The following is a 14,563-nucleotide window of genomic DNA, read 5'->3' as shown; positions in this document are numbered from 1 at the left end:
ATGTGTTAAATGTTATAAACCACTATCTGTGTGAATATCCAGACCCTGTAGGGGAGGGATAAGACTGGTGGTAGTGGAAACTTTCTGATTTGTAGTGTATTCGTAGTCTGAGTGTTATAGACCAATCTGAGTAAGCTTTGGTTGCACCAAAGTAAAGTTCCTGTAAATTGGGTGATGCCCATCTATCTAGAAACCAACAAGGTCACCTCTTCCAATCATGATTTAGCTTTTAGAAATGTATCTGCAGTCACTGGTAGCAATATATCCTGGCCAAGATGTCACCTTTTCACTTAACTTTCAAAAAAAAAAGCAAATGGCTCTGCTTAAAATGATCAGTCATTTTAAATAATGAGTACTGAAATAAAAATTAAAAGAGCTGAATATTTAAAGCATTATATTTAGCTTTGCTAAAAGAATGTTTAGCCAATGATGTATTGTCTTAAACACAAAGTTTTAATTGAGTGAATTCTAGTGCTTTTAATTGAAAGTTGAAAGTTTCTTCCACGTGCACAGGAATTGTTTTTGATTTTATGACTGAGAACAGAGCATTGCTTTGAACCACTCACAGTTGCACCTCTAGCCTATGAGCATAACAGTCAATCAAAAGGGAATCTGGGGCAAAGGGGCCTGAAAGGGAGACATATAGCATAAACTGTAGATAGCCAAAGAAAGTGGAGATTCTGCCAAAAGGGATGGAGACAAGACAACATGGCTCCGTGTGGGATTTCACTTTGGATTTTGACCCTGCAGGAATATGTGGAAGTACAACTGACAGGACTTGCGTGGAGAAGTCGGCTCTATTCAATATAACTAAGTAAAGAATGCCCTGTGTAGTCACTGATGCACCAGCATAAATCCTCCAAGGTATAATATTGCCTCGGCAGTTTGCTTTACCTCTCTGGTTGGAAAGAGCAAAGACACTACATAATGTCATGTTTTGGGTTTTTTTTTTATCATGTTTGCCATAAATACATTCAGGTTTCTTGAAATAATTGCGAGCGGTACAACAGATGCAGCAAAATCAAATTTATGGAATTACTAATTAACTGCTGTGAGACATGTGAAAGCAGTCCCTGCAGCAAAGTAAAAACTGTGAACAGACACCATAACTACTTTAGCTGAGATTTATTTCACTTTTTTTTTTGCTACATTCTTCTTTACTCAAATCTAGGGAGCATAGGTGGGTCAGTTATTTAAGAAATACTTTATATTCAACTTCATATGAATATGTGCTACAAATAAAAGTGATCTTGGAGTGGGTAGTACAATAAGCTTTTAATCTGTTCAGTCATGTCTGAAGCAACAAAATTTCCTTTAAAAAGTTTAAATGTAAAAAACACAAACACATATACGATGAAAATTTACAGGTCATGACTCAAGGGAATTTTTTTTGATCCAATTAAATAATTCCCAAAGTAGGACGCGGGGGGTTTGCAGCTCATAGTCCCTGATGAGGCAAATGGTGTGTCATAATAATTCACAAAATGATTTCCTTACTGCATCTAGCAGCTCCATAGTGTAGTGGTTTACACATTTGCCCAACAAAAGAAAGATCCCCAGTTTGAGGAGACACAAATCCCTTTTGGGGTTGTGGCAGGAAGGGCATCCGGAATAAGAACAATCTGTCAAATCAAACATGCAGAGCCACCCGCTGTGGTGACCCCTTGTGAATAAGAGAGCAGACGAAAGTAGCTTCTTCTATTTCCTTACTGCATACATGTGTGTGTGTATATATATATATATAAATAAAAGTCTTTGAAGTTAAATTTTGATGTCAACTGTATTTTTTGACTTAGGCCAATAAAATAAGCAATTAAAGAAAAAAACACTTCATTGGTGTCGTAATTATTTAACGTCATGTTATTATATGAAAAACAGATGCTGTTGTTGAGACTAACTGTTTATGACAACGAAGACATTCTGCACTGTAAGCAACACATTAGTGACCTTTTCAAAACAAGGGGTAAAAACTGATTTAACCAATATGCCAGCGACACTGAATCAAGTCACTGGTTGAAAAAAATACAAATAAAAAAGCTATGCAACACATAAAATCAGCAACAAATTCTTTTCTTTTTAATTTATATGGGAAAATTAGGACTCCTATTCAACCTAATGTAGGCTCCAAGTTTTAAAACAAACTTTGTTTGGGGATCCAGCATATATAAATCCTTTTTAAACTGGTTTAGGGGGACAATCTCAAACTTATCAAATATCTTGTATCTTCTTATGGCAAAAAAAAAAAAAAAAAAAAAATCTCCTGTTGCACTTCATTTTTATTCTTTAGATGATTCTCAAGTTTAAGAAAACAAAAAACATCAACAAGGGAACAAAGAAAAACAGAGTCCACAGAGCTCTGCAGCGTCAAGCGTTTGGCTGCCACAGAAAAGTCTAGCACCTCCTGCTGCTTGGGAGGCTTCTAGTCTAGCTGCTCCTGCTTTATCCTGTTTGAATTGGGCCCTCGCTGACTTGTCCTCCTCAGTTCCCTCCTCAGGACGTACTCGCTGAACTGGGATGAGTCCACGCCTCCGCCGCAGGAGCCAGCGATCTCGAAGCCACGTTGCTGGAGACGCTCTAGAACCTGGGAAATGTGGAACAAGATAGAAGGGGGGAGGATGTCAGAAGCAAGATATTGATTATAGAAGGAAATGCACACGGTTGGTCATTTCTTGGTAAAAGTCAGTGTGATAAGCCAGTCAGGGAGTCGCTACAACAGTGATGCTAAATTGTTAACCACTAACCTTTTGTTCACTGCTGCAAAGCTGAAGAGCATTCAATCACCCAAAACTCCTCCAATTATGTGCTGCTGCCTTAGTCTAGCATTGGAAACAGCTTTGGGAGTAAGTAGCAGCAACATACGGCTTGTGACGGGAATTTGGATGGGACTTTCACAAGACTTTCACAAAACCAAGAGCCTCTCATATTGCCTCATACCTCATTTTCATTGTTTTCTAGTGTATATGTGTGTTTGTCTATGTGTGTGTAGCTGTTCCTGATCCCACAGCCTCGCAGACATCTACAGACGTGTCCAGGGGGTTGTAGGATCACATTCCATCGAAGAGGCCCCAGGGAGCAGTGAGGCTTTCTCTCTGCCACTTGGCTCAGTGTGGGCTGCTCAGGAAAAAAAAACCCTCTCCCCAATTCTCCCCCAGGCCCAAGCCTTCACCAAAACTACAAAGGTCCCCCTACTGCTGGCAGCTCTCTCTGCTCCCCTTCCTTCTCTCAAACCCCCCGCCCTGCCTCCATTAGCCGCAGATACAGCATTCACCGCCGGCGTGCTTTAATAACCAAACAGGATTATGGGCCCTGCCTGGGGACAACCTGCTAGGGAGCATGCTCACTCTCTTGCTTGCTCTCCACGACTCACACACACACACACACACACACACACACACACACACACACACACACACACACACTCCAGAGTCTGGTTTGTGTGTGTGTTTTTTGGGAAGGAGGCGGTGATTTGACTTCCTCAGACGGAGACATAGTCCAAAATCATTGTAAAATCTTTTCAAATATGCCTTTACTTCATCCTTTATGGATGCATGTCTGAGGATTTTACCATCAATGAGTTATTGGAGTATGAATTTATAATCTGGGAAATGCAGGATTGCCAAATACATGCAGACAATAACAATGGAGGTTGACACAAAAAGAGTGTTTTGTTGAGTAAAGGCTTACTTGTGTGTGCAGCATACACCTATTTTTTAAAAGCTTCAGTTTTGCATGTATTAGTTTCAGGTAAAAACACAGTTCCTGGGAAAGGATCATATTTTAATAGAAAGCAAATTGAAACTTGACCTCTAGTTCTTACAACAAACTTATTTTCTATCTCCTTGTAATGAATGGTGTTCGAATAGACTCCCAACCCTTAGATTTATAACACCCCTAATAACTTATAAGAGTTTACAAAGGCAAAGTTAACTTTAATAAACAAAGATAAACTAATATATCAGAAGTGCACAACCTCAAGATATTGCTGGTATTGATTCACTAAGGCATCCAATTCTTAGTAGGAAATCTTGCCAAATGCTTTTCGGATGTTATACGCAGAAACAATACTTGAACAGAACACCATCAAAGTCTTGATTTTATTTTAAAATGGACGTCAATCTGTTGATCCACTAAGACACTCAGAGTTACTGACTTGTGTTTTCATTACACGCTGAACTTCCTCTTTCTTCTTCCTTACAGTTTCCTTTTGCACCACTGATAAAGGTCTCAGCTGTTCCACTATGTAAAACTCCCATCATTAACAACTTTCTCATCACTTTTCATTAGTTTGGCCCTAATGCCCACTGTAAGCTGGCGTTTTGGTCATCATTGTTCAAATAATTCACAACAAACTTGAAATGGGCTGAGAGGCTCCTTCAGCTTCTCTGGTCTCTGTTTTCAGTCTTTAAACCATCTAGCACATGGTGGAAGACTCTGGCCAATGTAATGACTTTTTAGACCAAGAGACCAAAATAAAATGTTTATAGGTTGTGAGACATGGTTTCACCTGAAGTAATGGGTTGAACAGAGACCTTTCAAACTGTATGTAAAACCAAAAGTCCAGATTAACTGATTTTTTTTTTTGGCATATGAAGCACACCTACAGCTTCATTTTTGTGTGATGCAATGTTATATGTTCAAAACCATCCAAAAACATAGTGTTACATCAGTGGATAGTACTGAAGCTCAGCCCTTTTTCAGCTCTCCAGTTACAGTCAACATTATTATTCCATACAAATCACAGAAAGTAAAGATGGTGGTAGACTTGTGTAATGATAGCTTTCTAAATTAGCGCTTTGATGAACTCATCAAAGCACCCATTTTTCTGCGAGGCCGTTCTTGTAATTTGATTGGATTAAAAAAGATAAAAAAAAGAAAGCCTGCAATCAGACATAACTAATTTTTTATGACAGAAAAAGGCTAAATGAGCACAACATTACTGCAATCAATTATTATGTTTTCAAGATAGATGGATACAAACCTGGACAGAGTTGAGGTGACAGTACCCATTCAGTGGGAACCGGATGACGTGTGTGGAGTCGTGGTTCCAGCCAGCATTGACGGAGTTGCACATAACGTCTCCGATTTCTGGAAACACATCTTCGATCAGGGCCTTGTCACCGCTGAGTGTGATCCTCTCACCCAGGTCGGGTGCAACACGCACCACCAAGCACTCGCAGGGACGGGACACCCGACCTAGCTCCTGGTCCTGGCGCCAGCGCTCCAGCTCAGCAAGCATGGGCTGCAGCTGGAAATATCGTGCTTCCTCATACAGCAGGCTGTAGTCCTGTAGGATATAAAAGTTGAAGGGTTTTCACATCATTGCATTCTCGAAAAAGAAATGTGAAGTTGTCGGCCTTAACGGTTTACACATTAAAACCATGGTAAATATGGTATATGTTTTCAGGGTTGTATCAAATATGTTGTTCCTGTTGATTATTCTGTTTAGATTTCAAAGTATTTTGTAATATTTTTTGTTTTTTCCCTCCTAGATCGATGCTTAATTGTACAATATTATCTTCTACACAGGTAGTCTTGATGCAGAATTCTGGACAATCTGGATACTAGAGAGCAACATACTAAAAGACACAAAAAGCAAAACAGTTAAAAGTCGTCATTTTCTTTCTAAAGCTGAGATATTCCAAAAAAAACCCCCAGAAAGAACAAGGAAGCTTTAAAAGCACTGTTCTACATGAATGAACAATAAACCCTAGTCGAGACACCACTCAGGAAAAATTACAAAAGATCCAAAGTAGAGAAGATACAGGGCGACGTGTAACACAGGGTTGCATGGGCTAGAGGAGCAGAGCCTTTACTCACAGCACTGCAGGGCCTAAACTGCACCACATTCCAGTTTTCACATGATCCTCTCAACATCTACTCACTGAGCATATGGCCTTAGCCTGAACTTGGTCTTGTCTTTTGCCTCTGCTTATTTTAACTGACATACTTTTTGCACAGTGGACAGTCCATCTGATAATGTGGTTATTTGTTTTCTCCCAGGGCAAGTTCAATAATTATTGCTTAACTATTTGAGTGGGGGGTGGGCTGCTTATGTGCCACATACAGTGACAGGCACCTTGGATGGACACTTGGCACAAGAACACAGAGAGCTGCAGAAAAAAGGATATCGTATGGCCATGGGTGTCAGTATAATTGTTTCAGTACGAGCCTGCTTTTTTACTTATGTATTGCAAAAGAATCTTTGCCAGTTTGTAGCTAGAAGGAATCAAACTGCATCTCTTGATGAGGAAATGCTTTGCAATTGGGGTTTGTTTGGTAGAGCCCTGATATTTTCTCTCCAGCATGTGAACCATTTTCAGTAACTCAGGGAGGACCAGTGACCAAAGGCGTTCCACGGCCTTAGCATTCATTGTGTGTGTTAAGTTGTAGGACTGCTGACTGGCTGATGGGAATTTACAGTTTCTAGGATGGGCATCAACTTACTTTGAAGTCGTCGGGGATGAGGAGCTTGGACGTCCTGAGGAAGTTGAGGATATAGCGGAACATGTGTCCATCCCTGTCAATGAAGTAGTGCTGCTTCAGGCTGTCCAGGACTATAGGCTCTGTGCCATCAAAGAGACGACCAATTCTGCCCGTAAGAGAGAGAGAGGAGGGGTGGTGATTTAAGCAGAAAGGGAGGTAAGGAAGGAAGAAGGAGGACAACATATCAGTGTATTTTTTACACTCACAAACAATACTTGTAACAATTTTTAAAACCTAAACTTGATCTCACTAAATCTGTCTTAAAGAAAGAAAGAAAGAAGGTCCTGAGAGGTCAAGGCCAGCTGGTGCTTGGTTGCCTGAGGCAGGGAGGCAGTCACCCGCGGGCCTGTGCTTGGAGCGACAGTGTGGCCTCCCAGCCTCCAGATGGCTCCATGCCCTTTGGCTCTTTACTGCCGCTGTGACATCTGTCAGAATAACCAAGTTGCCTTTGTCTGCTCTCTGCATTCTGCACTTAAAGTGCTCACAAATTGTTTACCCCTTTAAAATAGCAGAGTTTTACAAAATGTGACATCTGGCCGTCGCGTTACAACAATAACCAATAAACAACAAACTGCGAGGAAATTCTGACAAAAAAACATTAGGCTCCATCAGAAAACATCCCTGTAAAACACACAATACATGCAAAAATCCTGCCACAAATGGTTACCTCTGACCCTGGATCTTAACCTTCCCCCTCCACTTAAAATACATCTGTATGGCAGGGCAAACTCACCGAGATTCTGGAAATTTTGTTAAGGTGGCCAGACTGCTGGTGTACATGTGCCCACCTACATCGATGTGCACAGGAGCATTGGACTTGGTGAGCTGAGCAGGTGTTGGGATGCCCTGGTTACTCAAGGGAGACACCGGTGACCGTGTGATCATGGGCCTGGACATGCTGGAGCGATTATCCTGAGGGAGCACAAAGGAAATGCATGTAGGAAGACACATTAGATTGTAATCTTCTGCTGCAAATGAAACAGACAATTAAAACAACTCTAGGGAAGATCGAAAAAATTAGTATATTAGGAAAGCAAAAAGAAAGAAAGGCTAATAAGAGACAACAATCTGTGCATTTCTTTATCCAATATATTCTGCAGTCAGGAGTGGAGAGCAAGGGTGGGTTTTTTTCTTGTTACCCTTTTCTGTGCAAGATAGAGCAGCCCGACCTTGACCTGAATGTTGCCACAATCCACAAGCATCCACTCCTGTGGGCCATAATCTCCAAAACCAAATTAATTTGGAGCATCAATCTCAGTCATGAAAATGAGCAATAATGATTCCTGATTTGAATACTATAATAGGATTTGGAGAATAACGTCTCACGATAACCTACAAACACCATTAGGAGACGATTTCTGTTAAGCTCTGAGATGAAAAATGACTTTATACCCGAAAAAGTTTGAGTGAAGATTGGAGAAAACCTCAAAAGTGTCCCGATCACTAAGGAGTGAGCAGGACATTAGACACATCTGCTTTAAAAAACAAAACAAATAAAAACAAAACAAAACCGTGAACTCAACACATACATTTTACAGTATATTGCACAGGAAGGACTATCTGACACTGTGTGCGCAGTCTACGGTTGAGGGCACCGAGGTGATGATTTCTTCGATTCGGTAAATAAAAAAAACAAAACTACCAAAAAACAAAGTGTCCGGCACTTCGCTCCATAAAGTCGAAAGTTAAATCGCTCTCCCCCTCCCCAGACAACACGACACTTTTACGCGTTTACCTGCGCCGGCATCACTGTGGTTGGAGAGGAAGTCACCGAATGGTCATTTTGCTTCAGAGATGCTGCGGGAACGGGCTCTCCTCTGACAGCGAACATCAGCGAGCTCTCCCTGCACTCCGCCGCTCGGATCGGGAGCCGTTTGAGGGAAGCGTGCACGGACTCATCCACGGAACTGATTGGACGGGGACGCTTTCTCGCCTTCTGATGCGTTAAGTCCATGATATCCGTTTCGTCCATTACGGCTCAGACGTTTAGGGTCAAAGAGATAGGAGAAAGCAGTGAGGCTTTTTTTTTTCACCCTCTCCAACACACCTGCCAAAAATGAAGAGGCGTGAAAAAAATAGCGAGCACCGGGGGTGAGAGCGAAAGCCGTTGCTGTCACACGGAGCGGCTTCTTTGCAGTGGCTGGGAGAAGTCAAAGCCCCCGACAACATTAGCATTGTAGCGCCCGCGGCTCTTTTGGGCTGTCGCTGTTTCAGTGGCAGGTATGTGTGTCGCATTTTCGCGGAATGAAACAAATCCTGCCTTAGCCTGCAAAATGCGATCGTCTGCTTATGATGCGATTTGGGTTAACACGCCACATCTGGACCTTGAACAGCTGGCCTTTGCCCCCCTTTTCGGAGCAGTGTTTCCACGCGCGACCACTGCCCCCCCCCCCCTACACGTTGCTGCCCATTGTTCAGCAGCAGTTTTTGTTCAGCCTTCCAACACATCAGTCGAACAAAGTTGAGTCTGTGACAAAGCCGAAACAGTGGCCAACCTTCTCAATCACATGGACAAAAAAAAGAAAAGAAAAGAAAAAAATACCACTGCAATAGCCCATTCAACCCCCCCCCCCCCCCCCCAAAATACAACCTCCCCCCACCCATACACACACTTACCAGCCATAAGCACCTGATTGATTGTGCGCTTTCCAGTCACACAAAAGCAGTCAGGAACATCACTCTTATTTTTTAGATGGCCAAATGCATTCTGAATATGATGTTTTAAGGGAAAAGACTCTTCACTATTTACAGGCAGCAAGATGTTATCAATAACTAAACGTCCTTGAGGTCAGCAAAGAAACACTGCATGTGAAGTACCAGCTAACACCCCTTCAAATCAACGGTGTGACCCTCAGAGCAGCTATTAAACTTCTTCATCTGTTTCTCCCTGGCTCTGTGTCTGACAAGTCTAAGCGCTGCGGTGTGGTGTTAACACCACCTCCAGTGACCACATCAGCATTGCAAAGCTACCACACTAATGATATCGTGGAGTATAAAACCAGACCACAACATGTCCAATTGCGGTTAAAAGTACTGCCACAGCACTCTCCTGGGTTGTTTTTTTTTCCGCAGAAGAAATGTAGGGAATCCACAATTTTTAATAACATTCAGATTAAAATTAATTAGTTCAACCACTGGCCTTAAAACATCCACATTCCTGTTTCTCATTGGCAGTGTGAGTTTCACACCTAGATACCCAATTAGCAATTAAGCTTGCCTTTGAGTGTAGGCCTCCAATGCGGTGTGTGATCCTGGTCTGATTTGCATGCCACTTGTGCACGCGCTGATAAGCGCAGGCAGCAGCCATACATAGTTTTAAAATTCAACTCCAGAATCCCTCGCAGAAGGCAAAGGGGCCTGCGGGGCAAAAGAGAGAGAAATCACATGGCTGCTCTTCAAAAGGGGACCTGTGTAAGGCAGCCGGCAAAGTGCGTGGGATCACACTCAGAATGCAGGTAATTTGTTCCCTGACTAATTTGTGGAGATGGTGGTGTGTGCGTGTGTGTGAGTGAGAGAGAGTGAGTGAGAGAAAGTGTGTGCCTGTGGAGAGTAAGTTCTGAAAACAGCTTGGTGGAATTGGATTTCCTCAAAGCCTTGTCATTGCAAAGGTGGATTGAGTGTAAAATCTGTGAGGCATTATGGAAAATTGCAGGGGAGAAAGAAGAGAGAGTGAAAGAGAACGGGTGGTTGGGTGGGTGGGAAGTGGAGGGTTGGGAGCTGGAGGGAGCCAGTTGAGGGAATGAGCTCTCATATCACAAAATCATCCCGAGTTGCTGGAAATAAAGACGTGTCGTGAACCTTTAGTCGGACCTGTGTCTACGTTGCTCAAAATCAGTTCAAAGGTCACAGCGTCCTCAGAATCTACAAGCACGAATCCTGAGATGTGCCACACGAGCGCTTTTCCAACCTGTTGCCATTTTGAATTTGGCACAGCGCTACAGAAGTCTCCCATGCATGTTAGGATGTTTGCGAAAGAAGTCAAAACGTATGTGTTCAGGGAATCTGTTCGTTTATCCAGCTCGTGTAATTTTGTTGCACCACAGTATGCACAAACAAATCTAAAACATGCGCAGAGCATCAAAGCCCGGAGCAGTCGAGCTACTCCCTTTTGTTTCTGTTGTTTTTCACCAGTTTTCTTTCAGGCCTTTAATGCAAGACCATCTTTCTTCAAACTTTAAGGAACTAACACCTTACAGTAGCTCAGGTTGAATATTTAGTAAGAAATAGCAGGGTATGTGTTCCACTAATAATTAATCCAAAAACATAGAAAGCAAGGATCTGTCTGCTGTTGTAATAATTGAAGGGCCTTCTGGGGTTCAGCATATGTAACAGACTGACTTTAAGTTGGCCATCCCAGAATGCAACTCTTCACTGTTTCGACATATCTCACAAGATACAATTAGCATTTCAGATCAGAGCATTAACATTCAGTTCAAGGCAGGCAGACTGGTATTTACATAATCTGGATGGGTTGTCTCTGCTTTGTTGCCTGTGGCCATTTGTTTGAAATGTCCATACACAGACAACTACAAACTCTGGGTTAACATCAGTTGCTGCTAGCTGTATATATAAAATATATATGAAAAAGGTAATGATGAACTGTTATAACAGCATGGTTTGGGTAAAAACTGTAAGCTAGATCAAATGCATATCCCACTGGACTTTGTATACTTTGTAAATATAAAGTAACTGCATGCTGCAGCAAAGCCAAAATACCGCATTTCAATAAAACTTTTGTCATTGTCATTAATGTTTTTGTTTTCACATCTCCCCTCTTTGATGACAACTGACATAAGCATATAAGTTCTGAACAATGACTGCAGAGACTTTGTCTTCAAACTGACTCCACGTCTTATACTTAACAGTAAAGGGAGTATTTGGTATGTTTCAAATGACCCGTGGAGATGTGTTTAGTATGAAAAAGTACTAAGGCATTAAATGAAAGAATGAAGAGGTTGCCCACACAAACACAAACACATCACCACATTTGAACATACTATGCAAACCTGTACCGTACTTTAAAGCATCTTGTTGATTTTGTGTGTAGTCACCATTTCAATTTTTGGCTGTAACTTGCATAAAAATAATCATTTCCAGTAGAGCACGGTGGTCCGGATAAGCTTTGATTCTCCACACGATCAAGAATTTCATACACAGCTGGTAACTATAAAACAAGCCATAGTAGTGCTTACTTATTTATCAACCAGGAACACACAATTACTCCCTCAGTTTTCTCAGACGTACTAATCTACTTGAAAACGATTCTTTGTGGAGTTACTGGAGCTGTACATCAGCATGACATCACAGATAAGGAAGTGTGATCAGTGCTATGTAGCCGCAGGCTGTTAGAGACTGTAGTGCACGTTCACTGGCATAGAGCAAACTATCCCAGGGCACAGGAGTGGCAGAGCCACTACAAAAATACAATAACAGCATTTCTCTCTGTTATGATATTTTGATACCACGGTAAGCATTTACAGGATATTGTTTTATACAGGAAAACTGTTACTCAATAAGGCCCATATACTAGTTGTTTTTCTCTTTCTCTGTGACCCAAGAATTAATGTGAGACTTACAGGCTGGTACCTCAAGGTCGAAAACACCACAGAGATGAGACCACTTCCTTACTCCCATCCTCCCTTTTCTTTATCTCCTGGAAAAGGCTCGTTAAAGGCTAGGTGGTTTGTTTCAGAATTCACTGATGAAAGAACTCTGTATTCTATGTCTAGGAGTGTATTTTGCTGGGATGATCATAAATTGTAGCTGAACTGATAAACTACACAAGGGATACTTTGCTCAGAAGGCAGGAAGACGTTTCCTTATTTGGTCTGTACCGGTTTGAACTGGGAAAGCTGACACACGAACCTTTTTTCATCTATATAAACTGCTGTGTATCAAATAAACCTTTGAGTCGATTGGGAAGGCAACCTAAAGCAGTCTCTGTTTTCTTGTTCTCCCAAGCTGCTCCCGAGCTCGTACTAACACGCTGAATGGCATACCTGAGTGTTACTTTGAATAATTAGGAGTCTTATAAGGAAAGGACAAACTCTGCTTATCGCTCACGCCACGGAGGAAACCCGGGAAGGCAATTTCCTTCACTCTCCCAGTGTTCCAATCGAGAGCAAGCAAAGATGAAGTTCAAACCGATCCTGTAGTTTCACTAATGCGATTCTGGCCTGTTTTGTTAAGTGTCTTCTTTCAGCTCAGAGCTCTGTTTGTAAATCTACTGTCACTGTGAAACAGATGAACTGAAGCCCTATATACAGTTCTCTCCCCCCCTCCCCCCTTTCCCTTTTTAACAGCGCCATCAGGTGATCGGTCCTGACAACCAAACATCTCAGTCCCACCATTCTCTTTATTCATTCACCCCCTGGAACTCGTGAAACTGGCTAAGGGCTTCATTACAGGTGACCAGAGCTGGATTTGAGTATTCTCCCTGGGGTCCAGTGGTAGATGTTTAGTAATCAAACACAATCTTTTATTTTATTTTATTTAAAAAAAATCTTTATATTTTAGGATACCACATGCAATACTGTAGAAAGTACACACTTTAAACGGAGTACATGTCTGTTTACAAAGTATAGTCCTACAGGCGAAATAAGTCGATACTGTTACTACTACTGAGTAAGTATATCTGTGCCGATTCGCATCCGGACCTTGGAGTTGATTACGCACGGCGCGGTGGTAAAGCGATTAGACTAAAGACTAAATTCGCTCCTATTTTCGTCTTTAAATGCATAAATGTGAATCTCATAACGCGGACATGGCTTGCATTAACGGATGATTCACAGATTCCGCACTGACGTGTGTAAAAGGTACATCCTGTCATACAGAATAAGAAATACGCCCTCGGCAAAATTACTCCACAATGGCGTCTTTCATTAGAAGATCTAGGGCAGCCAGGAAATGGAAGTGTTTCACGACAAAACTCACTTCGAAAAACCTTTACGAAAACGACAAACGCGGGTTTAAGTAAGTTACGAGCAAGTTGCACAGCAGCAGCAGACACGGAGACGGCGATGTTTTCCGATCTGAAACGCGCCAGGAGCGAATTCACACGGTGGATAAGTAGAGTCTTTGCTCGACAAGATCACAGTCTGAGCCCGCTGTTCGTTTAGATTGGATGCACCAGAACGTCCTACATTGTAGTCACGCGCATACATTTGTACAGTAAGTAAGGGACAATAGCCAGGAAGTGGTTAAATATTTTTTAAGAACTGTACCGCTCGAATCGCTTGGCACATGCGTAAAAGCTGCTGCGCCTCTATGTCCCAGTCCATCCAACCTCGGGAATAAAATCAAACCAAATAAATCTTCGCTTACCTGAAACATAGAGCAGCATAAAGTATCTTTTTGGGCACCTTTTCCGTCCGATTTGGCCCACGATCTGCCTCTGTTCCTACACCAGTGAGAAATGCAATAGCTTGGCTAAGGTAGACAGAACAAAATACAGAGAATACTTGCTCCAGGGCTCCGAAACCCCTCAAGGCAAAGATCAGGATACAATTAGCTCATGTCTCTGCCCCAGTCTAAACCAATCTGCAAAATAAAACCGCGAGCAAAGAAAGAGATCACAGCAGCAGTGCCTCAGTCTTTGTTGAGTTTATGTTTTTATAAAATCAAATATTTTTTTTCTTTCTGCATTTACAACACCCTCACCCCTCCTGCCTCCAACTTGCCTATTGCCTCGGTCTCGCAGAGAAGCTGATTTTAATCGTTATGATTAGTTTTGATGTAACGTTCCCCCGGGCGATTTCTACAAATGGATGGAGTGTTTTTCTGCCAGGGAGGAAAGGCAGCAGATGATGATAATTATATAGATTGTTGGTGGAGTCCTTTGATTTTTTTTCTCCCCCTTACTTTTCAGACATCTAACCTGACTAGTTTGCTTCTTTAACGTATACACGCAGCATGTGCTCCCTGACAACTTGTTGATTAACCTTGAATCAACGAAATTAATAGAATGTGCTTAAATGAAATTCTCACTCGAGTTTGGTCTTTGTGATCTTTTCAGTCTCTTTCCTCCCTTTGGACAACCTCCAAATGACGTAGACCAGTTGTATAAATAAGCACTTGCAGC

The 14,563-nt window shown here is 42.0% G+C and overlaps 1 protein-coding gene across 6 annotated transcripts; it reads right to left on the bottom strand.

Annotated features, from left to right (window-relative positions):
- Positions 1-1,110: 1,110 nt before the first annotated feature.
- On the bottom strand, positions 1,111-14,299 carry LOC113010810 (BTB/POZ domain-containing protein KCTD1). 6 transcript variants are annotated; one of them, XM_080292292.1, is made up of 7 exons: positions 14,163-14,299; positions 13,807-13,882; positions 9,701-9,840; positions 7,217-7,395; positions 6,445-6,589; positions 4,979-5,284; positions 1,111-2,581 (listed from the first exon to the last, which is right to left on the bottom strand). In XM_080292292.1, exons 3-7 carry the CDS (start codon positions 9,788-9,790, stop codon positions 2,420-2,422), a joined length of 882 nt encoding a protein of 293 aa, XP_080148418.1. In that variant the 5' UTR covers positions 9,791-9,840; positions 13,807-13,882; positions 14,163-14,299; the 3' UTR covers positions 1,111-2,419. The 6 variants fall into 6 exon arrangements, with proteins under 6 accessions (XP_080148418.1, XP_080148419.1, XP_080148417.1 ...); XM_080292293.1 differs by lacking the exon at positions 9,701-9,840 and having other exon boundaries at positions 14,163-14,290; XM_080292291.1 differs by lacking the exon at positions 14,163-14,299 and having other exon boundaries at positions 13,807-14,064.
- Positions 14,300-14,563: the final 264 nt, after the last annotated feature.

Source organism: Astatotilapia calliptera, chromosome 18 (assembly GCF_964374335.1).
Source record: "Astatotilapia calliptera chromosome 18, fAstCal68.1, whole genome shotgun sequence".
NCBI lineage: Eukaryota > Metazoa > Chordata > Actinopteri > Cichliformes > Cichlidae > Astatotilapia > Astatotilapia calliptera.
The sequence above is the reverse complement of the archived record's forward strand: the minus strand, read 5'-3'. Positions and strand labels throughout refer to the sequence as shown.

What these genes read in the sequence shown, in the direction of transcription:
- LOC113010810 (XM_080292290.1), bottom strand. Translation starts at nt 8,455, where the DNA reads ATGGACGAAACGGATATCATGGACTTAACGCATCAGAAGGCGAGAAAG. An exon ending in ACAAAATTTCCAGAATCTCG is followed by an intron (nt 6,590 to 7,216) that starts GTGAGTTTGCCC and finishes TCTTACGGGCAG; the next exon opens with AATTGGTCGTCTCTTTGATG. An exon ending in GTCACCTCAACTCTGTCCAG is followed by an intron (nt 2,582 to 4,978) that starts GTTTGTATCCAT and finishes CACATTTCCCAG; the next exon opens with GTTCTAGAGCGTCTCCAGCA.